General features: G+C 40.5%; 3 protein-coding genes across 3 annotated transcripts; 2 read left to right on the top strand and 1 right to left on the bottom strand.

Moving 5' to 3' along the window:
- The first annotated feature begins 2165 nt into the window (after nucleotides 1–2165).
- On the top strand, nucleotides 2166–7294 carry LOC123987426 (glucose-induced degradation protein 4 homolog). The gene is made up of 6 exons (XM_046076328.1): nucleotides 2166–2561; nucleotides 3406–3465; nucleotides 4141–4248; nucleotides 4771–4872; nucleotides 4967–5097; nucleotides 5230–7294. The coding sequence occupies exons 1-6, from the start codon at nucleotides 2337–2339 to the stop codon at nucleotides 5291–5293; spliced, it is 690 nt and encodes a 229-aa protein (XP_045932284.1). The 5' UTR covers nucleotides 2166–2336; the 3' UTR covers nucleotides 5294–7294.
- A 2336-nt stretch (nucleotides 7295–9630) lies between these two features.
- LOC123987399 (NADPH oxidase organizer 1-like) lies at nucleotides 9631–13108 on the top strand. The gene is made up of 8 exons (XM_046076248.1): nucleotides 9631–9754; nucleotides 9825–9905; nucleotides 9986–10058; nucleotides 10162–10345; nucleotides 10591–10778; nucleotides 10869–10994; nucleotides 11127–11244; nucleotides 11766–13108. The coding sequence occupies exons 1-8, from the start codon at nucleotides 9689–9691 to the stop codon at nucleotides 12484–12486; spliced, it is 1557 nt and encodes a 518-aa protein (XP_045932204.1). The 5' UTR covers nucleotides 9631–9688; the 3' UTR covers nucleotides 12487–13108.
- A 1752-nt stretch (nucleotides 13109–14860) lies between these two features.
- On the bottom strand, nucleotides 14861–22933 carry LOC123987428 (phosphopantothenoylcysteine decarboxylase subunit VHS3-like). Its single transcript, XM_046076343.1, has 6 exons — nucleotides 22882–22933; nucleotides 21783–21886; nucleotides 20107–20178; nucleotides 19602–19760; nucleotides 18304–18397; nucleotides 14861–15815 (listed from the first exon to the last, which is right to left on the bottom strand). The coding sequence occupies exons 5-6, from the start codon at nucleotides 18387–18389 to the stop codon at nucleotides 15407–15409; spliced, it is 495 nt and encodes a 164-aa protein (XP_045932299.1). The 5' UTR covers nucleotides 18390–18397; nucleotides 19602–19760; nucleotides 20107–20178; nucleotides 21783–21886; nucleotides 22882–22933; the 3' UTR covers nucleotides 14861–15406.
- Between the last annotated feature and the right edge of the window lie 192 nt (nucleotides 22934–23125).

Raw genomic sequence — 23125 nt, 5'->3', positions numbered from 1 at the left:
CAGGTCATAAGGTCATAGGTCTTATTTATTTTTTCCAGCATCCTTTGCACTATGCTCCATCACACTGTGTACATGTATGCATGTATGTGTATGTGTACCTGTATATCATATCCACCTTCAACATGTACATAATGAGAATAGTTTACTCTTGCATCCTTTGCACTCTGATCACTGCACTATTTGTAAATATGTCTTGAAAACTAAAGGGGACAGAGCGTTTGCTGTCAGGGCCCCGAGGCTCTGGAACAGCCTGCCCGAGGAAATCAGGTCGGCTGAGTCAGTGAACTCTTTTAAGTACCTTCTTAAAACATACTTTTATAGGAGAGCTTTTCCCGAACTTATTTGACTTTATTTTATCCCTTTTATTTTATTGTATTTTACTAATTTTATATTAAATTTTCATGCTCTTATCTTTTTTTTGTATTATTCTTTACACTTGTTAAAGCACTTTGTAACTTGTTTTTGAAAAGTGCTCTACAAATAAGGATTATTATTATTATTATTATTATATTGTTTTGTTCATAGTGTGTATATTAGTGTTGTCTATTCTGTAGTTTGTGTCTGATTTTATTTTATTATTATTTTATTATTGTGTTATGGTATTTTTGTATTGTAATTGTATTATTGTAAGCACAACGTGAACAATGTACAATCCTGAGTCAAATTCCTCGTATGTTTACACATACCTGGCAATAAAACTGATTCTGATTCTGATTCTGATTCTGACTCTCCAGGGACATATCCAAGGATCCTGTTCGTGGACTTCAGCTCGGCGTTCAACACCATCATCCCGGACATCCTCAGCACCAAACTCACCCAGTTCACTGTGCCAGCCTCCACCTGTCAGTGGATCACAGACTTCCTGACTGACAGGACTCAGCAGGTGAGGCTGGGAAACATCACATCCAGATCCCGGATTATCAGCACTGGCGCCCCCCAGGGGTGTGTGCTCTCCCCACTGCTCTTCTCCCTCTACACCAACGACTGCCCCTCAGGAGACCCATCTGTCAAACTCCTGAAGTTCGATGACGCGCAACGGTCATCGGCCTCATCCGGGCCAGTGATGAGTCGGCCTACAGACCGGAGGTTGATTAGTTGGCTCTCTGATGCGGCCAGAACAACCTGGAGCTTAACACGCTCAAAACTGTGGAGATGACCGTGGACTTCAGGAGGAGCCAATCCACTCTCCACTATATCCCAGGACCTGAAGTGGGAGCCCAACACTGACACCATCATCAAGAAGGCCCAGCAGAGGACGTACTTCCTGCGTCAGCTCAGGAAGCTCAACCTGCCAAAGGAGCTGCTGATCCAGTTCTACACAGCCATCATCCAGTCTGTTCTCTGCACCTCCATCGCTGTCTGGTTTGGATCTGCCACCAAAAAGGACAAGGACAGACTACAACGGACAGTCAGGACTGCAGAAACAATCATCGGTGCCAACCTGCCCTCCATTCAGGACTTCTACATTTCCAGAGTCAGGAAACGTGCAGGAAACATCACTGCGTTTCCATCTCACCCTGGACACAACTGTTCCAGCTACTCCCCTCTGGTAGGCGCTACAGAGCACTGTACGCCAAAACCAACAGACACAGAAGCAGTTTCTTCCCACAAGCCATCACTCTGATGAACAGCTGATTTCTGACTCATGGTGTCAGGAACAATTCCTGTGCAATAACTCAGTAACTCTGACTCTAATCAGCCACCTGTTTACTGGTTTCCACTTATTATTTATTTATTCACCATTCTCTATTTCAGTGCTGTTCATAATATGTCATATTGTATATACTGTATACCAATATACCTACCTCAGGTCATAAGGTCATAGGTCTTTATTTTCTCCAGCATCCTTTGCACTATGTTCCATCACACTGTGTACATGTATGTGTATGTGTACCTGTATATCATACCCACCTTCAACATGTACATAATGAGAATAATAGTTTACTCTTGCATCCTTTGCACTCTGATCACTGCACTATTTGTCAATATGTCTATATTGTTTTGTTCATAGTGTGTATGTTAGTGTTACTTTGCAATAAAGTTGATTCTGATTTTAGTACTAAATAGAATACAACTCCCAAAGTGCATTGGGGCATATTATCCAATAAGACTCTTGCTCAAGCCGAGCAGCAGTTCACAGCCAATGAAATTCAGGGAAGCTGGATTCTCTAATGAGACGTTGCAGTGTCCCTCCTCAGTGGCAAGTCTGTGGGCTAGCCTGAAAAATTGAGGAAAGTTTTTGGATCACGGGGGTTTTGTACAGCGGGCAGACCCTCCTCATTGTCAGGAAGTTATCAGTTCTCTGTCCAGCTGTGGTTTGCTCAGTCAGAAAGTTAATGACGGTTGCTGACGGTGACACATCTGCGCTCATCATGCCTGTCCGAGCAGAGTGCTGCAGTGCCACTGGCCCGGCCTGCCCATCCTCGGCCTCGCTTGTTCCCCCTGCCCCGATCAACACCAACCAGCCGGGGGTGGCCACGTCGCTGCTGTACAGCGGCTCACAGTTTCGTGGTTATCAGAAGAGCAAAGGCAACTCTTACGACGTTGAAGTTGTTTTGCAGGTAATGTGTTGTTGACATGTTTGGTTTTACCATTAGTTTGTTTATTTTTAATATGCAAAGTCAGCCTATGTGTAGCTGTAGCTGCTAACTTAGCTGACGTAGCTCATTAAGATTTTGTTTTTGATGGTTTCCAGTAATAGTAACACGCTGACCTCATATCAAACAGACATAACGTGTAAATAAACATCACTTTATGTCCTTGGTAATAGCAAAAGTATGTCTTTGTGAAACTTTAACGTTTCTTTTAACGGAATGCTTATCCTTGATTATATTTGGAAAAGGGAATGTAGCCTATAATTCATTCAAATTGATTTCATTCAGAAGTTATATTTGACAGATTATAACTCAACTAGTACTTTTTTACCTCTTAACATGCCTTTAAATGGCCAAAACAACACATAAAATGCAATATTCTACTTGCCAGGAAGTGATTGCAGCCTCTACTTATTGACTGAAAGGTAGTTTCTGCTTCAAAATGACTTTCAGAAGAGTTATATTTGACAAATTATAAAACCAAAATTGTCTCCCTTTTTTATTTAATATATAATAACATTACATTTTTTAATGACATACTGACCACCAAACCAAAAATGTCCCCGATTTCATTTCAGAAATCTGGTCACCTTATACTAGCGTTGACATTTGAAAGCACTGTCAGCAGACATACGAACAGAAACTATAATACCTGCCTACATTGCTACTTTATAAGGTTTGTCTCAGTTCACAACACCCCTCCTACAGTCTTTTACATCATAAAGAAGGAGAACACGTACCTGTGCCTGTGATATCAAGCCACCTGACATACATAATTATGTGTCATCCTTAATCTTTTTGTCTTGGGCAGCATGTGACTGCGGAGGACTCATATTTGTGTGGATACCTGAAGATCAAAGGCCTTACTGAGGTAAGCAGTAGAAACTAGGTCAGATGTAATAAAACTGACGTTCAAAGACTAAGCACACACTGGTTTCCACGTTTAATCGAGTGGAAACTGGTTGCCTCTTGCTCGATGCAGGTTGTGACAAAGATTAGAGGAAGACAAATGTGAGGCCATTAGGTTGATCCTCTTCTTTCAGGTCTAGACTCTAGTTCTTAGCTTAAGTGTGTCATCTCTATACAATACATTACATTACGCAATATGTGGAAGGGAAGAGGCCAGCAGGATCCTGAAGTGAACTTTTGGCTGTGACAGAGTGGAGTGAAAGCAAGGGTGTGTCTCTGTAGAAGTAACAAACCATTTAAATTGGCAAGTTGTTTATGAGAAAATTAAGCCATGAGTACAATCAGATATTTGCTCACATTTCTGTTATTTAAGCGTGTGTCTGAGTGCATCTGCTTACTGCAAAAACCTATGCACAGGGCAGTAAGTCAACTGCTGATGTATAGTTCATAGCCTGCTGCACAATATATAAGTCACAGGACATTCTGGAAATCTATATCATCCTTTTGTTGCACAGCGATGGATTGACAGAGCTGTACCCTTCTACACATTTTAAAAGAAATATAATTTGCAGGAAGGTTGAGCCACCATTCATGCGTCCACTTTTCGTTTCCTTTTCTCGTTTTCTCTGTGCACCAGGAGTATCCCACTCTCACAACGTTCTTTGCTGGAGAAATTATCAGTCAAAAAAGGCCTTTTTTAACAAGGAAGTGGGACGCAGATGAAGATGTGGACAGAAAGCACTGGGTATGTTCTGTGTGACTGTATTTATGTTTTGTGTTTTTGAATTTAGCTCTACAAATATAAAGTATATTAACTAACAGTGCACAAATATGGTGCATTCATTGGGCTTGCGTCAAATGATTGTACAGTTTGTGAGTAGCTTTCTATATGATGGGAAAGGCACAGTAAAAGTTACTGCTTACTTTGATGAGACATGTTGGAGGTTCACTCAAACTTCAGTAAGCACCTGTGGCTCTTCGTCTAGCTAATTCGCTGATACGTATGCTCATGTCTCCCCGAAAAGCTTGTAAATTGTGCTATGTTATGTTAAGTCTTTTTGATATTTTTTTTTTTTGGCTACTTCTTGATTGAACTTTATTTCAAAGAACAATGGGCATCTCTTTATTATATAAGCATGTAATTAATAATGATAATTTACGTGACTTTCAGTTAAGGAAATTAGACTTTGCATCCATAGTTGCAGTCATTGTCTTGTTGTCACTTCCTAGTTTCTGTTCTCTTACCGGTATGTTTAATTCTTTTCAGGGCAAGTTTAAGCCTTTTTACAAATATGCCAAAAACTTCAACTCGGATGACTTTGACTATGAAGCGCTGGACAACAGTGATTATGTCTTTATGAGGTGGAAGGTTAGTATATAATCTTACTGTTCACCCCTCATCTCTCTCCTCATGTAAGCTTTAAGATCTAACCTCCACTCTTCTTGTTTTCCTGTGCACTCAGGAGCAGTTTCTAGTTCCAGACCACACTATCAAAGACATTAGCGGTGCCTCCTTCGCTGGCTTCTATTACATCTGCTTCCAGAAGTCCACAGCCACTATCGAGGGGTACTATTACCATAGGAGCTCAGAATGGTAACTACCAGCATTACAAAACCAGATTCAATGATTTAAAAAAAATAAATGTCAGTCTCTTTTGCCAAATTAGAACCTGTTTATTTATGCAGATTATTAGTCTCAGTTTACTTTTCTACCTAACATCTGCAGGTACCAGTCTCTAAACCTAAACCATGTTCGAGAGCACAGTGTGCCCATTTATGAATTTCGGTGACAAACAGACACGCACACGAGGATTGAGTCAAGGGAGGGGACTGTCCATACTGCCCTGCGGTTAAATAGGACGGGAACGACAGAGAGAGCCCTTTAGTGCCAAGACTGGAGCTGGACCAGTTTTCCTCGCTGCAGGGAAATAAACATGTGGTCAGACACTCTTCTGGAGGACCGAAAGAAAGAAAGAAGGCATGGAGACAGAAGGAGAGTTGAAAGGAAGGAAAATGATCAACGACAGATGGGCAGTTCTTACAGTTACTGCAGGACTGATGTTTGCCTCGGATTTCATTTTTTATTTTAATTTGTTGGGTTATTTTTGGTGTAATTTCTTTGTGCTCCCATACGATCTGTCTTCATGTAGTTGGGGGACATCAAAATAGATTTCTGTTTTGCCTTAGTGGAGACATGAAACATAATTGCTTTTAAGTTAAGTGCTTCAAAAGAAAAGGGGGTTTGTTCAGTAAAGCTTAATTTATTTCTCTTACCTTAAATATACGGATGATGATGATGACGATGGGGTTATTGCCGAAAGGTTGCAAAATAAGCAATGACGAGCAGCGATCTACTTTTTATGCAAGGTCTGTGAGACTGTAAGTTATGGTTTGATGCTCAGGGAGGGCATGTTTGGGCAGTATGTATTCAATAACTGAAAGCCAACATCGGAGTGTGGGAATTGGCGGAGTTAGGATTACAGCGATATTGAAGTCCGAACAAGTCCTTTAATATCCAATCATTTCCAAGCTGCTGCTTTTTCAGAGAATCTTCTTCAACAAAAAGTCTGCAAATAGCTTCTAATCAAAAATGTCTCTATGCAAGCCAAAGGTCACTAATGGGTAGGATTTACTAATATTTATTTCAGAGTGATTATCTTCCAGAGTGATTTATTTATTTTTTTTAAATCAAGACTGACCTTGAGTGGAATAAAGTTTTTCGCAAGAAGAATAAGACTAAAAAAGTAACTAGATTTATTTAATTACAGTAACCAGGTATTTGAAGTTCAGATATGTGACTGTACATTCCAAATCAGTTTTAAAAATGTAAAGACTTTTCAGAATTTCAGTCACGTAAGAGGCGTCGACAAACAGTAGAAGAAGAACAGAGATTTTAGGGTACACGTGGAGTTTGAATGGCTGGAAAAATGCAGCAAAAGCAATGCAGTGATTTTGAATGTTGATCTTAAATCTAGTCTGTGGATACAGTCTTAGTTTTCTTTAGTTTCAGTCTGTCTGTGGTCACATTCAGCCGCCACGTTATTTCTATTTTCAGAGGCAGTTGAATATGGCTGAATGAGTTTATTTTTACTGCATTTTTTTTGTCTTAACCTTTATAAGAAAGGCACAACAGTTGGACAGAACATAAAAAGCGTCACACAACATGCTTTATCTACAATGCATAATGCTGTTCTGTCCTCAGTGGAACATATTATGTATAAAAGCACCTTTTTTGGCTCGTGGGAGAAGAGTCTAAAGTAGGAAAGGGTGATGGAGAAAGATGCGGTAGGGGAAAAACCTGCTGCCTAACGATTTTAAATGTTTGTGAAGCTCCCCTTTTTTAAAAGACCAATGATTAGGTTTGTAATGTTATATTTAAACAAAAGCTTGAAAGTATATTTGTGTATTTGTCAGAAACTGCGCAAAGAATGAATGAAAGGGTTGATATAATAGTTATGTGCCGATTGCATGTACTCCTTCTGCCTCTCCTCTGTTGCTTATAGACTTCAGCCAGCTTCGTTGCCTGCAGCATGGCAAGTTGTGGGAATACTGTTGGAACTATCTTTTTTTTTTTTTTTTTTTTTGTGGATTGGAGATGTTACAATCCAAATGACTCTAAGATAATTTCCTTTTTTAATTTTAATTACTCATATAACGGAGAAGAGAAGAAAATGTGCAATGTAAGAAACATGTTTATGTGGGGGTAAAAGGTCAGTTTAAATAAGATGATGTGTGATAAGTCTGCTGTGAGTGCATTGTGTGAGGAGAAATAAAGAGTGAACAATTTCTTACACAGTTGTATATTCTTGACATTATTTTGTTTTTTTTAGGCACTTTTGCCTTTTATTAAAAAGAGACATTACCCTGTGGAGAGGGAGAGAGAGGAGGGTGCGAGCTGCAACAAGGTCCCTGGCATTTACCTTTAGGCTACTAGGGCAGCCCAGCAAAGTTGAGTGAAACAACATGTGCAAGAGTTCACGCCACAAAGATCACAGCAGCAAGCACTAGATGTCAGTAGTGGACCATGGAATGGCTCATGTCCTTTTCTCTTCCAAACACATGCCAGGGAGAGAAGCTCAAAACAGTCAATTAATAGGTAGTGTTTGTCTCTGAGATTGTGTAGGAGGTGATAAATAATCAACTAAAAAATTAGTTTTTGCTGCTGTGAATCAGGGATATAGGTCAACCCACCTTACATTTGCACACAAATCCCACAAAGGAAAGCACTGATCTGAATCGGGGCTTGTAGGTGCTTTGAGAACACAGGTGGTTTTGCATTAACAATGTGGCTTTTTCACAGCTTTTACTAAGTAATGTGCAGGGTAACAACAAATATTTGTTTTGGGAGTTTCTTTGCACTGGGCTGATGATTTACGCGTAATGTGGCTTTACTTTATATCTTTCTGTGGAAAACAGGAGATGAGTCATTGCTCAGTAAATGCGGCTTATGTTTGGCATACGTGCTGCTGCTGAAAAAGCCTGGCTGAAGAGAGGAGGAAACATTTATTTTTATGAACCTCTAAAGGAAAGACATGACAAATATGTGGAAAACAACTTCCTTGCCTGGCTATAACAATGCTGCTTTATCTACCACTGGTGCTTTTTTTTTTTTTTTTTTTTACTGTATATTAACAATCATTACAGCTGATTATTGGTGATATATTTTATGCACATTGTCTTTAAATAGTGGAAGAAACACAGTACCAAAGGATACTAATACAATTTGTGTATAGGACTATTCTAATATTAAAAGATTTAAATACATTTTAAGAATCCACAATGAGGTCATTAACAACTTTTATTAAATCATCATTATCACCACAGGCTCAATCTATACAATGTACAGCATATAAATAAGTAGGCTAATTTTTACAAAAGAGATAAGATACAGAAGCATATACAAACAAGGAACAAGAGGACATTCTTACATTGTGTGTATTATTCATGTTGTGGGGACATTAATCTGTTTACACAGTGGAATTGTGGAAACTCACCTTCCTTTTAAGAACAAAAGATGTATGTCAATGTAATGTCATCTGAAGTGATGTATAGGCTACATGACTACGTGTGTGTGCGCGCGTGTGTGCGTGCGTGTAATGAAATGAAATGAAATGAACCACATTGTTTGGTTGCACTTCAATTGGCTGGTGAGGATGATGGGGATGAGTGCAGTTTAAGGATGAGCCTCATTAGAAAGACAATTCATATCTTATACTGTGTATGTACTGTCAAACATTTAGTGAGTTTAGAAAAAATGCTCTCATTGGTGTGGCATAATTAATGGTGTGGCATATAATGGTACAAAAACATACAATTCCAAGCACTTGAGTGAAGGGGGCATATTTTCCTTCTCCTTTTCTTTAAGACTGTAGGGGAAGCCCAGTTTGTGGGTATTCTTCATAAAATATTTTTTCTTTTGTCATAGCCTACTTATCTACTGTCTTGTGTCTACTTCATTTGATTCTACTCCTTTTTTCCTTCTAATTGTCTATTAAATGCTGTTTTACATCTTATTTTTTATTTCTATATTTATGTTTATGTGTAGGCTACTGTTGAGCCTTCACAGATCCCTCCTATGTGAAAATGTACCTGTAAACCTGAAGAAAAATTACACAAAATTAACAGAAACATGCACAATAATGTAATAATGTGAATACCTTTTCTGACATGATAGGCCTGAATAAAAGAAAAGGATGAGAGCTAAATAAATAATTACAAACTATTTTAATAATTAATTGAATCATGTCCCTGTGGCGCTTGGGTGTGCTCTGACAGGTGTGGCCGGGACAGTGTGAGGAAAATGATTGCTCCATTGCACCATTACTAGAGGGGATCCTGTCTGTTCGACGGAACTAAGCTGTCATCATCTTTCATTAAGAAGAGCACCTGCTTCTGTCCTGCTCTAAATACACCTGCTCTGCCCCCCCGCATCAGAGTAGCCTATCATGTTGCCAGTTGTGTTACAAAGCCACACAGCTGCGGTTTCCGGACTTCCCTCAGGTGACGAGGATATTTCCACCTCTGGTCGTCTTGTGACTCGCAGCCACATCTGCGCCGGTGGATGGAACATAAATTGCACCTGCTGAGCATCTCTGCTTCACTCCCAAACCAGACCGAGGACGACAGGCTCCTTTTGCAGCTCACAGCTGGACTTTTCACTCTCTCTCTTTCTCTTTCGTTTCATCATGGAGGCCCAGCGGTATCCCATCAGTGTCCGTGTAATTGGGGTAATGCACAAGGAGAGGAGCAAAGTGAGTTTATTCCCGTTCTTTTTCTCCTTTTTTTATGCTGCTTGTTAAAATCTGCATTCTCCTCTTCCAGATGTACGTGGTTTCCGTGCTTTGGTCAGATCAGAGCGATATTGTAGTTTATAGAACTTTGGAGGATTTCAAGAAAATGCACGTAAGTAGCCTGTAAAATACGCTTATGTCTTGATGGTTGTTTTTAATAACAGTTCTGTTACATGTACTTCTTTATTGCAGAAACGAATGAAGAAAGCGTTCCCATCCGCAAGGAAACTGAACAAATCCGACAGAGTCATCCCCACATTTCGAGGTGAGTGTGCGTTATCTGTAGCCGCAGATTGCGTGGATCACAGTGTGCAGTTAATGTGCAGAGCACGGGCTGCAGGATTCTGACCTCTTGCTTCCTATTTTAGACAAAAGGGCGAGGCGGAGCGGCCCGAGGAAGGGCCCCACTAAGTCACTGCAGCAACTCAGGTTCTTGCAGAAATATTGTAATGAGCTTCTGAGCTGCGACCCGCGGGTCTCTCAGTCTACAGACCTCATCCAGTTCTTCCACCCCAAAGACCAGGACATGCAGCCGGAGTTCGCCAAGGACAGGTACGCATAACATATTTAGGCCTATTAAAATACCATGCTTTTGTTTAAGGGTGCACTCCGTGGACAAGATTTTGACATTTTAGAGTTTTGGGCAAAAACTGTGAAAATATGACACAGGAATCAATTTACCCCTAATTAGCCTTATAGAACAGATTCTATAACATCTATTGATAATAGGTCTCCTGCACAAGCTGCTCTGTTTTTCTGGATTTTCCTCCTAATTAACACGCTGCTCTCCTCTTCAGCGTCATGATCATGCCATCAGACGACGACAGCACCGATGCGCGTCACGCCAAGGGTGGGAACGTGACCCAGCCGTTTGTCACAGAGACGTACAGATGCGTGGCCCCGTACGAGACGAAAGACACCAAGAACAAACCTTTCAAAGTGAAAATTGACGAACAAGTGGACGTGCTCATCAAAGACAAAGCAGGTGAGCGAGCTTCAGGGTCCTGTTTGTCCAGTTGCAGGCCTACAGACCCCACGAACCCGGAGTTAAATGTGTGTGTTTGCGTTGGTTCAGGGTGGTGGCTTGTGGAGAATGAGGACAAGCGAATGGCCTGGTTCCCCGCCCCTTACCTGGAGAAGCTAGATGATGATGATGATGATGATAGAGATGAAGATGAAATAGACGGGACTTCTGAAAGAGGTACAGTTTCTATCAACACTTGGCTTATTTGCATAAGCATGCAGAGTGCATACAGGGCTTTGAGGGGGTTAATGTCAATCAAGATGCTATGAAATTATGTAGACTATTAAAATTGTTTCATTTTACTCTCAGGAATGCTGTACACTGCAGTCAAGCGCTACAAGGCCACCAAAGATGACGAGATAACCATAGCCATCGGTGCAGTTGTGGAGCTCCTGCAGCAGTCTGACAACGGCTGGTGGCTCATCAGGTATTTAACAAATTGGCTTTGGCTGAACTTTTTAACATCACGCCACTGAGACCTCCGTGACGGTCAAAAAGGCAGAGAAATGGGATGGTTTGTGATGTACAGGATAGATGAGGATAGAAAGAAAGGCAGCATAATGGGGTAATAAGGTAAATAAAGGACCCCATATGTCAGGCTCAGTCACTGCCCTGTCAGATCCGTCAGGACAGACTAAGAATGAAGTGTTTGTGCTCATGTTGACTGCACATTACTTTAAAAGCAAGTTCCTGAAGCACTCAGCCTGTAACAAAGTTCTTATCTTGATGTAAAACACTTAAGTGGAGGCCTGGAGGCCATTCATTTGATTTCTTCCATTTGTTAATAGCAGGTGAGGACAAAAGAAAAAGTTTTTTGCATTGTTTACAGCACGTTTGTTAGAAGGCAAAATGTGAAAGCACCCAAGGACATACTCTTCTTACATATGGACACTCAAACCAATCCAGATTTTCAACCTCACATTCTTGTCTTTGTTTTGATTTTAACAGATACAACGGTAAATCAGGCTACGTCCCCACCATGTACCTACAGCCCTACAACTACCCTCATATCAGCATGGCCGCCCGCCATCGAAATCATTGCAAGCCCTCCCTGAGCCTGGAACAGCAGTCCCACCACCTCAGCCGCTCACAAGGAAACCTGGTGCAACCACCTGTCAAGTCCTCCTCACCCCACCTGCTCCAACCAGGCAGCAGGCAGAGAACACACTCTCTCAACATCCTGTCTGAACAACCCCCTGATCAGCCTGCAAAAAACACCACTGCCTCTGCTACCACCACACCTACGTCCGCAAAGCTCGCCCCTCCACCCATAATCACGGTGGAGATGGACGGAGACGAGGTACAACGTGGCAGGAAGACAATGGATAGCGACTGTCACAACAGCACCTTCAGCTCCAGTGACGACCTCAGTGACAGCTTCAGTTCGTCCTCAGCGAGCTCAACCTTCATCAACCTGAGCTACAGCGCCAATGACGACCGGCTGCGTTTTAGCCATACGCCTCCCCCGATGGTGAGCAACAGCCTCAGCCCATCAGGCGGCCCAGAGCGGAAAATGATCCCCAGCGTCTCCGATCCCAACCTCTACAAGGGTCCCACAACACCTAAGGTGCCACCCAGACCGCGGGCCCAGGAGATCCTCACCCGGTGTACCACTGTCACCCGCAAGAACGCCGCCAGGCTCACGCAGACTGAGCTACTGAGTCGATGAAGTTTCTATTGCTACCAATATTTTTACTATTAAGGAACCTCATCTACTCTGTGGTCTAAGGATGGATCTGCTAATAAATTTTGTTTAATATATGCTGTTAAGAAATGTAACTGTGTGTAAAGAGTTGCAGAATAGTTTCATTATAATGGAAGATGAAAGATGCATTGCACCTTACAGTTATGAAATTGTGCCAGCATTTATATTCCCCAGTGAAGTTGTATTTCTAGTAATGTGAGTCGTCAAACAGTCTTGTTAATGCTGTTTCCATGATCTTTGAAGAAAGAATGCCAACAAGTATGCAGAAAATGTACAAAGGCCCTGTTTACGTCAGCAAAATCAATATATAGACGATTAACCAGGGTACGCTAAACACTCACAATGCTCCTCTTTACTGTTTTGAATGATCATTTATTTTCCATACTGGAAACTTTGTGTTGTACTTTATATGCATTTGTATTGGACTGGGCTGAGTCCCCAGAGATAGGTCTGTTCTTGTGATTGCAGCAAAAGTAAATGTTTGTCTGATGACCAGAGTGTGAAGACAGCTGTCCTGCTAAAGCGGGTAATTAACACTGAATATACGCTCCAGAATCTGACCGTTTAAATTCTGGGTGCACTCACACGTTACTGATAAGCTTGGTACAAATAAAAGCATTTTTGGGGAACTTAAACAACTCAGTGGTCCTTTTTTGCATCTGTTTCACGCATAAACTTTTTTCTGACTTTCACCGCATCCTGCATTTCCCACCATGCAACCAACAGCATCTCTTAGACATTCCTTTCTCGTAAAAGCCCACGTTTCAAACTCCATGCCCCCAGTTTGTAACGCAGGCTTTCTCTCAAAAGTCTCAACCCCAAGCTGAGATAACCTTGATGCATACAGAGCTCCCAGAGAGCCACAGGACATCATAACTGATGAGTAATATCCACCATGACGAGTAAACTGACCTTTATAAGTAAAATAGGTGGAGCAGCCCTTAAGTCACAGACTCTATCAAAAGCTAAAATTCAATGAATTCAATTTCTCAACTGATTAATCATTTGTCTATAAAATGCCAAATAATAGTGGTGGAGACTAATTAAGTACATTTACATCAAGTACTGTACTTAAGTACAAATTTGAGGTACTTGAGTATTTTCTTTTGACGCAACATCTCAGAGGGAAATATTGTACTTTTTACTTCACTACATTTATGATAGCTTTAGTCTTTAAACTAGTCACTTAAAAATTAAGATTTTTACATATATACAATATGAAGACTTAATAAAAGGTTTTGTTATAAATTAAACTACATCTTATACAAGTTCAGCTGACACAATTATTAGTTTGACATTGAAATTAACTGGCAACAACTTTGATTGTTTGACATTTTTCATGTAAAAACCTTTCATGGGTCCATCTTAACATATGTTTCCTTTTAATTGTTTAATTTATTTGCAATAATGTTGAGCCTTGTACTGTTGGTTAGACAAAGCAAGCATTGTGAAGGTGTCACTTTGGGTTCTGGATAATTGTGACGGCATTTCTCACTATTTTCAAATCGATTAATGGAGAAAATAATCAGCAGATTAGTCCATAATGAAAATAGTTAAAAATGAGCTCCCCCTCAACTATTACAACAGTAAAATCCTGCTTTTACATTGATGCATGAGTAATAATAATCAGTCACAGGACATTTTTCTTTCTGCAATGTGTACTTTACTTTCAATACTTTTAGTACATTTTCCTGATTATACTTTTACTTAAGTACAATTTTCAATGCAGTACTTTTACTTGTAAAAGTAAAAAAGTGTGGTATTGGAACCTTAGAGACCTTCTGAGGAGGCTCCAGTTCGCACTAAAAGACCAAATAACAGGATCCATTTAGAGAGAAGATTTTGTTAAAAAAAAAACATACAACTTATACTTACTCATCTACCACTGACAAACACACACATGTAACTGAGTAACTTGAGTTATTATTACCCTATTATATAGTAATGGGTTGATTTGTTTTTAATATATTCTTTATATACTAAATGCCTCTGTTAGTACCATAAATATATACTAGCTTGATCCTGAAAAGTTTGGATCATGTGCTATAAAGTCTGTAATAAACTCAACATTTTGTGCAACCGCTGAACAATGATTTCATTTGTTTGAATGACAAAATGAAGCTTCAGTACATGATGACTTGATCTTTACCGAGCTACGCTTCAAAAAGCCCAAACCTAACAATGCCCAAGTGGATTTTCTTCCCATGTTTCCACTAAGTAAGTTTTAAGGCAGTCATGTTAGCATGTGAACAACAGATGGATACAATTTCATAGACTCCTACTTATTTCCAATTTATAAACCATATGCTGCATATCACTTCATTAAAATAAAAACTCATTTGGAATCGCAAAGAACATTTTTATTTTATAAACATTTGCATCCATGATATTTAAAAAAAATCCACAGTTATATAAAGAACCTCGCTTAACCCGTGTTGTTGCGGTCAAGCAAGCAGATCAAGATTATGCAACATTGCAGAACTAGACAATAGGTGCAGATACCTGCAGCGGGGAAGTTAAAACTGGCTCAAAGCCTGCATGTTAATGCAGCTCTTCCGTCTATCTCTCGTTCCTCCTCTTTTCCTCCCTATTGTCCATTTTGTCTAAGGAAATCCGGCTGTTTACGTTGCTTCAAATTCTGCAAAAACTCTGAATGGAAGAACTGATGTAAAATTTAGTTATTGGCACAAGGGAGAAAGTCTTTCCGACTCAGCTGCTGCAAAGAGGAAGGCTCAGAGAAGCCGATTCTCTGTATCATCATCATCATCATTCCACACATGTCTCTCTGTCTCTTCACTCCAGCTAATCAGCCCAAGACAACACAACCTCCTGGGTTTTTTTTTCTCCAAGAGCGAGTCACCCATAATCAGCTTGGAGATCCTCGTCAGCTGGTTGAAGTCTGGCATTGTGGAGTTGAAGAAACTGGGAGACGTTTCACCACTTTTACCGTTGTATCTTCTTCCACGTCTTCCTCTTCTGAACTCTCCTCACTATCAGAGAGGTGGTTGCCATTTGTTTTGGTGGTCTTTCCGTTTTCCACTCGCCCATTGTTGGTGGAGGCTTTTTTGCTGACACTGACTTCGTCGTCGTCGTCGTCGTCGTCGTCCTCTTCTTCTTCTTCTTCTTCTCCTCCTCCTCCTTCAGCTGGGCAATTTGTATCTTTATCTTGTCTGCCATCGCTGTCGTCCTCATCTCGTTTCTCCTCATCACCCCTGTCTGTCCCTTTCTCCTTGTCAATTATAAAGAAGGGCTGTGCAAGAGGAGTGGTATCCATCTCTTCATCTTGGCCCATGCTAGACAGGAAATGCCAAAAGAGATTAGATTTATGATCTCCATATTAATTTTTCAGCAGTATCTAGATAAAAATTAGATACATACAGTTGTGGTCAAATGCTTCCTTACACTTGTAAAGAACATGTATTTCATGTAGGGTTGGGTATCGTTACAAAAGTGATACCGATACCAATAGAGTACTTAATTCGATACCTTGCGTAAAATGCCGCCTGTTGAAGCCATAGTAGTTGACTGGTAGCCTATTATTATTTTTATTGTTGTTATAGACAAGTAAGGTGATCCATTTTCTTTTTTCAAATAACTGTTACATAAAAATATTGGGAAATTGTATCAGATCCTCCTCATCCTAATTAAGTCATCCTCAAAGGTAGTAGCCTATCATATGGAGGAAAGACTGCAGCTTAGGAGTTTTTATGTATTTGAACGAGAGAGAGGAGGTAAATAGTTTAGTAACCAAATGAGTTGTGCGAAACAAATTTAAGTAAATTTTTTATACGTTTGTTTAAAGTAAACAACGGAGAATTTTTGTTACCTTTGGATCAAGAAACTGAATTGCAAGATCTCCTCGAGTGCTTTTTTCCTTTAGTGGTGAGCCGCAAACTTCCAAAAAGACTAAAGTAAGAAGTAGAAAATGAGTAAGGAGTTGGCTAAACAAGTAACTAAACTACACTAAAGAGTCTAAAGAAGCCAACAGAGGAAAAGAGTCTGCACATCCAGCTGGTCACACCAAACATCTGAAGCAGCCGCAGCCGGAGGCTCTGTGAGTAAAATCAGCTGATCGCTGCTGCGCCACAAAAGCGTTATTTATTCGATGAAACCCAGTGATCAGTCGGTGACAAGTGATGTAAATAGCAAATAAAAATGTACACAGTAGTGTTAAGTGATAGCAGAAGATGAAACAAACGGAAAGACAAGCTTGGGGTGGTAAACTTGCCATTGTGACGAACATGCCTGAGACTGCAGCCGAACATGGAGGGTCTGTTAAAATCATGCATGGACTCGCCCGTACAGGCCTTTTTTTATAAAGGCTATGGTGCAGGCACACAAGGGAAAAAGAGGCATGCCCTTCTCTTTCTTTCGGTGTGTTGATTGCATGCGTGGCTACAAGCAAAAACACACAAATGGTAATTTTTTTGCCGCGACTTGATTACAAGTATCAAAGAAAGTACTGGTTTAATTGCAGACGTTCCAATAATACTCGACAACTACTGGGCTGATTCGGTCGATACCACAAAGATATCGCTACCTGATACCCATCCCTAATGTCATGGTTTGGGTTTACCAAATATTGTAAAACTTCAATTAAAAGCCTAGTCCCAGTTAGAACCTGTCCCTTTTACTGGCCTGGTGTGGCTGAACGTTTTGACAAAAAGCCCACCGTGTCACATGCTTGAGCTAGTTCTATGGGCTTAGATCATGCATACAAATATAAATGTCAAAACTTTTGTCAATATGGACATATTAAACATCATAAGGTTGGTTAGATTGTTCACAATTCAATCTTTCAGTTAATTTTACGTAAACAATTCAGATTTACTGGTATGGCAAACAAGAGATACGGAAAAGGCCAAATTGTATTACAAGTAATATAATACAATTATGGTTGAAATAAACAATTTGATACTAGCCTATTTCCCATCTTTGCTCAGCAAGAGTTTTGTGCAAAAGGAATAAATGTCCTGTCCCATATACACGCCTGTCTCAAGTACAGGCCGGGTGGGTTCAGTGATTGCAGCACATAGAAGCCCAAGTAATTAATTGAAGTTTTACGGTAACTACTAGTGATACTTAAACTTTTTTTTGTGATGGAATGACAGGGGCACAAACTTCTGTGTCACAAAAAACATTCATGAATTTTGGTTGGCCCAGTAGTAGTGCCTGGTTTAACGCTAAGAATGCTGCTCTCCAGCAAAACATCACCACCTTTCTTCTTCTCCTGAATTCCTGAGACCGAAACACAACCCGTCTTTGTGTTGTGCTGGAGACCACGATTGGATCGAATGCCTACTTTGACACATTTGACCTACATAAAAACTGAATGCTCTTTTGTTCTGTGAGCAGAAAGACGAGGAAGTTGATGAGCTCGGGTCTGTGACCTCAGAGGTTAAATTAAGTGTGTGATCTGTGTGCAAAAAACACAGCCCTCTCATTAATTTGAATGGAGCCAGTCTGTCAGCGCAGCAGGGGTGCCAATGCAGGAGGGCTCCGGCAAAAGAAGCAAAAAGGTTGAACCAGGCTTAACTTTTGATGCTACGCGAATATGTGTCTAATCACATATGCTTTTAGATTATTTTGTAATGTGAACTTCAATTTTCTACTCTCTACCTTGCGAATACTTGCTGCCATGAAAACTTTTCAGAGTTGTAAAATCCTGCCTCATAGTATTATAATCCGACAGGATTGTGTTTTGTCTCATCGCTACCTTAAACAGCCCTCCTGCACTGTTTTATCACAGGGCGATTTTCAGGCTGTTTTCTGCTTTCTCACCTGGGTGGGGCTCCCGCCACTCTCATCTTCTGCCACATGTAGTTCAGGAACATGGATGCCTGCAACAGATGGCCAATCCTCTGCATGTGTCTCTCTGTGGAGGGGTGGGGGTAAACAGTTCAGAGGATTTCGTACACTCATCATTTCAGCCCAAATCTTAATTAGGAACCAGAGCTAGAGGGACCAAGCTACGATGAGATAGGTAATCTTGGCTTACTTCCATAGTCATTTTACATCCATTTCGCTTATGTAACTAGAGTACACTACTTGTTCATGGTATTTGTGTTGAGACTGTCTCACAGAAAAGAAAAGAAAGGAAAGGAGTCACTCTTAAACAAATACTTCTTCTTTTTTAGCGTTGAGACTTAAATGCCCTGTTTCCCCAGTTTACCACACGCTACAGTCAAAACCATTGCTGCCAGGGTCTTGAGACAAACGACAAACTTTGGCGCCTGTTATACAGCCTGTTCAAGGCAGGAATGTTTCGCTGTCATTCTGTCGCTGTCTGTATGAAACGTACGAACACAGAATGGGGGGGCATTAATGTTCTGCCATTAATCCAGCAGCGAAGGTGGTAACAGAGCCCAATCAACATCTGTGTGAAAAGGTTCATCCGGCAGGACGGGACATACTACACGCAGACGCTGTTGTGTAACACTTCACTTTTCCTTCAGGAACACCAGCATGCAATCAAAATCACACACTGGGGCAGCACTATGCTGAAGTTGTTTGTTACGGTCTTCTTATGGGGATATTGAAGGATCTCTGTTTAGGGCGAGTCAAAGGGCTTTTGACTCGTGTCCTCTTTACACAGTCTCTAAATTAATTTTCACTGCTGTGTTTTTTATCTTTCACTTTAATTTTTGGGGGGAGAGTCCCTGCAACGTGACATCTTTAAATCCTTTCAATCAACATACCAGCTTTACAGTTACTTAATGCTGCTTCTCTGGATCTTGTTCAAGTTATTCCTTTTTCCACCAGGCTGATGCTTTTGTTGCTCAATGGCTATCCCAATTTGATTAGTGTATTTTATATATCTTGTATTTAAATTTATTTGACATTAACTGAATGCCTGTCCATCTTAGTAGGCAAGATTATTTATTCCCTTCTTGTTTTAGATTTTCTTCTACTACTCTGTTTAATCTATAAGATGTGGTGAGAGACCTTGTTTTCATACACAGTTCCATAATAGGTGTATTTTACAATAATCTGTGCATATAACCTGGATTAAAGCTATATAACTACCCTTCACTGTTTTCTCCTTTGCCTAACACAAATTGAGTGTGCCCTCTGCTGACCTGTGTATGGGATGAGTCCCTCGAGGTGGGTTCGGGCGCCCTGGTACTGCAGCAGCTCCTCGGGTGGCAGGTGTGTGAGAAGCACCTGTAGGACGGCCTGGGCATCATGGCAGTTTCTGGCGTTGGTATTCCACACCACACAGTAGCGCAGGATCGACTCTGAGTGGGGTTGATGGGAGTCGAGTGTGGGGCAGCAGCCAGTGGTGAAGGTGGAAAGGAAGATAAGAAAAGAGACAGACATTATTCCTTTCTTCACTGACAGGTACTCTTTCCATGGCCTGTGAGGATTGATATTGTGTTTGAAAGTGAGCCATCTGTCTTTGAAAAGCCAGCAGGCTTCAAATTCATTTCTTCATTTGTTTATTTATCTGCCCTGAAATTCTGACAATGAAGCCAGAGCCTGAGATGAAACTGAGTTTTGATCTTTAAAATCACTTTTGGTTAATTTTTTCCATCATTTAATTTCCATCATTAGAAGGATTAAAGGAGGTTATTGATCCGTTACCTTTCTGATCCTGGCGAAGTTTCAGCACCGTCTTTTCCAACAGCTCACGGCTATCCTCCACCTGACGGATCGCTACAAGCAACAGAGAACACGTCATAGTCAGTCAGTCAGTGGTTAAGGTACATTGGTTCTTGTAGGGCTGCACGATTATGGCCAAAATGATAATCATGATTATTTTGATCTATATTGAGATCATGATTATTCATTGATTTTAGGGACAACATATTTTATTGCACTTCCAAATTTAAATAAACAGGCAACTGCTTTCACATCCATGTTGTGCTGCATTTCTGCTAATGTACAAATCTTTGCATCAAAATAATCTTTGCATCAAAATAAGACAGGTCCTTAAAGTGTGTGGTTTTAGTCAGTCTGCTCCAGGATGGAGAGGTCTACCATGGGCCAGTTTTGAACGATTTTGTTGAATGGTGTGACCACCAAATCTTGAAGTTAAATGTCCTTAAAACTAAAGATATGGTCATAGACTTCAGGAAAATTCCCCACTCAACCACTCCAACAATAATCAAGGGCTCACCTATTGAGACAGTGGAGTGTTATTGGACAGCGGAGGAACAGTTATTGACAAGAACTTGACCTTAACATTTCTGCTGTCTACAAGAAGGGTCTTCAGAGGCTTCATTTTCTGCACAGACTGAATACCTTTAATGTGGACAAAACTTTAATGACTATTTTATAAATCTTTTATTGAATGAATTTTTACTTTTTGTTGCATAGCTTGGTATGGGAATCTTACAGTGCAAAGCAAAAAGGTAGCCAGCAAAATAATTGGGACAGCTTTCCTTGACAGACATCTATAAAAGACAAGTTATACATAAGGCTTGGACTATCATAGCCAGCTCTGACCACTCTTTTGGAGGAATTTGTTCTACAAATTGTGCAGCACTAGGTTCTTGTTAAGCTTGTGACTCAGTTTATTGTCTTCACATATAGATTATGAATTACCCAATTCACAGAATTCAAGAAGAATTTATGATTCAAGGCAGAAGGTTGTGACATTTCACAGAAAGGAAACATTTAAGCATTTGCTTTTGGAATAGCAATGACACAGTCTCATCTCGTGCCACTGAAACAACTTCCTTTTAATGTCAACATCTCTCAGTAAGTTAGTCTTCTTGATTAGTATATTCACAGAATAACATTACTGAAGGTCTGTGGGGTTGAATAACTTGTAAAGACACTACGTAGGAAGCAGTTTATAATCACACACCAAATTTAAACTATGTTATTTTTGTGTCAAACTTTTAATAGAAAAACACTGGTGTGTGGAAACTGTTTTTTCAGTGTAAGCACACTAGAAAGACTGATAGCTATCACTTTCCATTTTGTTTGACACACACACACACACATTTTGTTCTGAATTTGTTCTGCAAGGGACAGGTCAAAAGAGCGCTGACATTATAAATCCACTTTGGTTTTTGTTTTTTATGTTCATAGGCCCATCCTTTGAAAGAGTGGTGTACTGTGTAGGCAATGCATCAGTGCTCGGGTGACTCAACTCTTCAATCAGCCATCCACAATGAGAGACAACAGACTGACAAGACGAACACTTGCCAAGGTAACCACAGGTGAAGCAACAAAGGGCAGAGATGCAACGTTTCAACCGGGCTAGGAACCTTTGTTGCAAACAAAATGTGGAAAAGAGTTGCACAAAGTACCTTTGATCACATTGAGCACAGTGTGAGGCTGGTCCAGTGAGATGGCAAGACCCAGGGCCTTCAGATACTTCTTCTCATGGAGCAGGTTGGACAACTCCTGCTGCCTTCAGACACAAGAAACACACACACACATAGACAGGAATGTGCACGTGTCAAATATTTGTATAACGATCCTCAATGTTTACTGCAAAGTAGCTCTAAGAGTAATGACCAGAATGTGCACGTTTTGACGGATTAACACATTAATTACATCAATTACAACACTGCAGTCTAATGTGTTTCAAGGTGGGCTCAGCCGTTATATTAAAACGTTTCCATAAAATCCACAAAGTCACACAAAGTTTCCCAAACGCCAAAGTGTCACCCTAAAATGTCTTGTTTTGTCCACAACCCAAAGATATTCAGTTTACTGTAATAGATGACTAAAGAAAACAGAAAATATTGAGATTTTAAAAAAAAAGCTGAATTATGATTTTTCTTTTTCTTCAACAAATTACTAAAAATCGATTGTCAAATTACTTGGCGAATATATATACACGTTAAACACATATACAGTGAGGAAAATAAGTATTTGAACACCCTGCTATTTTGCAAGTTCTCCCACTTAGAAATCATGGAGGGGTCTGAAATTGTCATCATAGGTGCATGTCCACTGTGAGAGACATAATCTAAAAAAATAAAATCCAGAAATCACAATGTATGATTTTTAACTATTTGTATGATACAGCTGCAAATAAGTATTTGAACACCTGTCTATCAGCTAGAATTCTGACTCTCAAAGACCTGTTAGTCTGCCTTCAAAATGTCCACCTCCACTCCATTTATTATCCTAAATTAGATGCACCTGTTTGAGGTCGTTAGCTGCATAAAGACACCTGTCCACCCCATACAATCAGTAAGAATCCAACTACTAACATGGCCAAGACCAAAGACACTAGAGACAAAATTGTAAACCTCCACAAGGCTGGAAAGGGCTACGGGGAAATTGCCAAGCAGCTTGGTGAAAAAAGGTCCACTGTTGGAGCAATCATTAGAAAATGGAAGAAGCTAAACATGACTGTCAATCTCCCTCGGACTGGGGCTCCATGCAAGATCTCACCTCGTGGGGTCTCAATGATCCTAAGAAAGGTGAGAAATCAGCCCAGAACTACACGGGAGGAGCCGGTCAATGACCTGAAAAGAGCTGGGACCACCGTTTCCAAGGTTACTGTTGGTAATACACTAAGACGTCATGGTTTGAAATCATGCATGGCACGGAAGGTTCCCCTGCTTAAACCAGCACATGTCAAGGCCCGTCTTCAGTTTGCCAATGACCATTTGGATGATCCAGAGGAGTCATGGGA

This window comes from Micropterus dolomieu, linkage group LG02, assembly GCF_021292245.1.
Source record: "Micropterus dolomieu isolate WLL.071019.BEF.003 ecotype Adirondacks linkage group LG02, ASM2129224v1, whole genome shotgun sequence".
NCBI classification, from domain to species: domain Eukaryota; kingdom Metazoa; phylum Chordata; class Actinopteri; order Centrarchiformes; family Centrarchidae; genus Micropterus; species Micropterus dolomieu.
The sequence above is the reverse complement of the archived record's forward strand: the minus strand, read 5'-3'. Positions and strand labels throughout refer to the sequence as shown.

Excerpts from the sequence above, each read along its gene's own strand:
- LOC123987426 (XM_046076328.1), top strand. The coding sequence starts at position 2,337 with ATGACGGTTGCTGACGGTGACACATCTGCGCTCATCATGCCTGTCCGA. Across the intron at positions 2,562-3,405 it reads ACGTTGAAGTTGTTTTGCAG|CATGTGACTGCGGAGGACTC; the intron begins GTAATGTGTTGT and ends TGTCTTGGGCAG. Across the intron at positions 4,873-4,966 it reads ATGTCTTTATGAGGTGGAAG|GAGCAGTTTCTAGTTCCAGA; the intron begins GTTAGTATATAA and ends CTGTGCACTCAG.
- LOC123987399 (XM_046076248.1), top strand. The coding sequence starts at position 9,689 with ATGGAGGCCCAGCGGTATCCCATCAGTGTCCGTGTAATTGGGGTAATG. Across the intron at positions 10,059-10,161 it reads AGTCATCCCCACATTTCGAG|ACAAAAGGGCGAGGCGGAGC; the intron begins GTGAGTGTGCGT and ends TTCCTATTTTAG. Across the intron at positions 10,346-10,590 it reads CCGGAGTTCGCCAAGGACAG|CGTCATGATCATGCCATCAG; the intron begins GTACGCATAACA and ends TCTCCTCTTCAG.
- LOC123987428 (XM_046076343.1), bottom strand. The coding sequence starts at position 18,389 with ATGCAGAGGATTGGCCATCTGTTGCAGGCATCCATGTTCCTGAACTAC. Across the intron at positions 15,816-18,303 it reads GTGGCGGGAGCCCCACCCAG|CATGGGCCAAGATGAAGAGA; the intron begins GTGAGAAAGCAG and ends TTTCCTGTCTAG.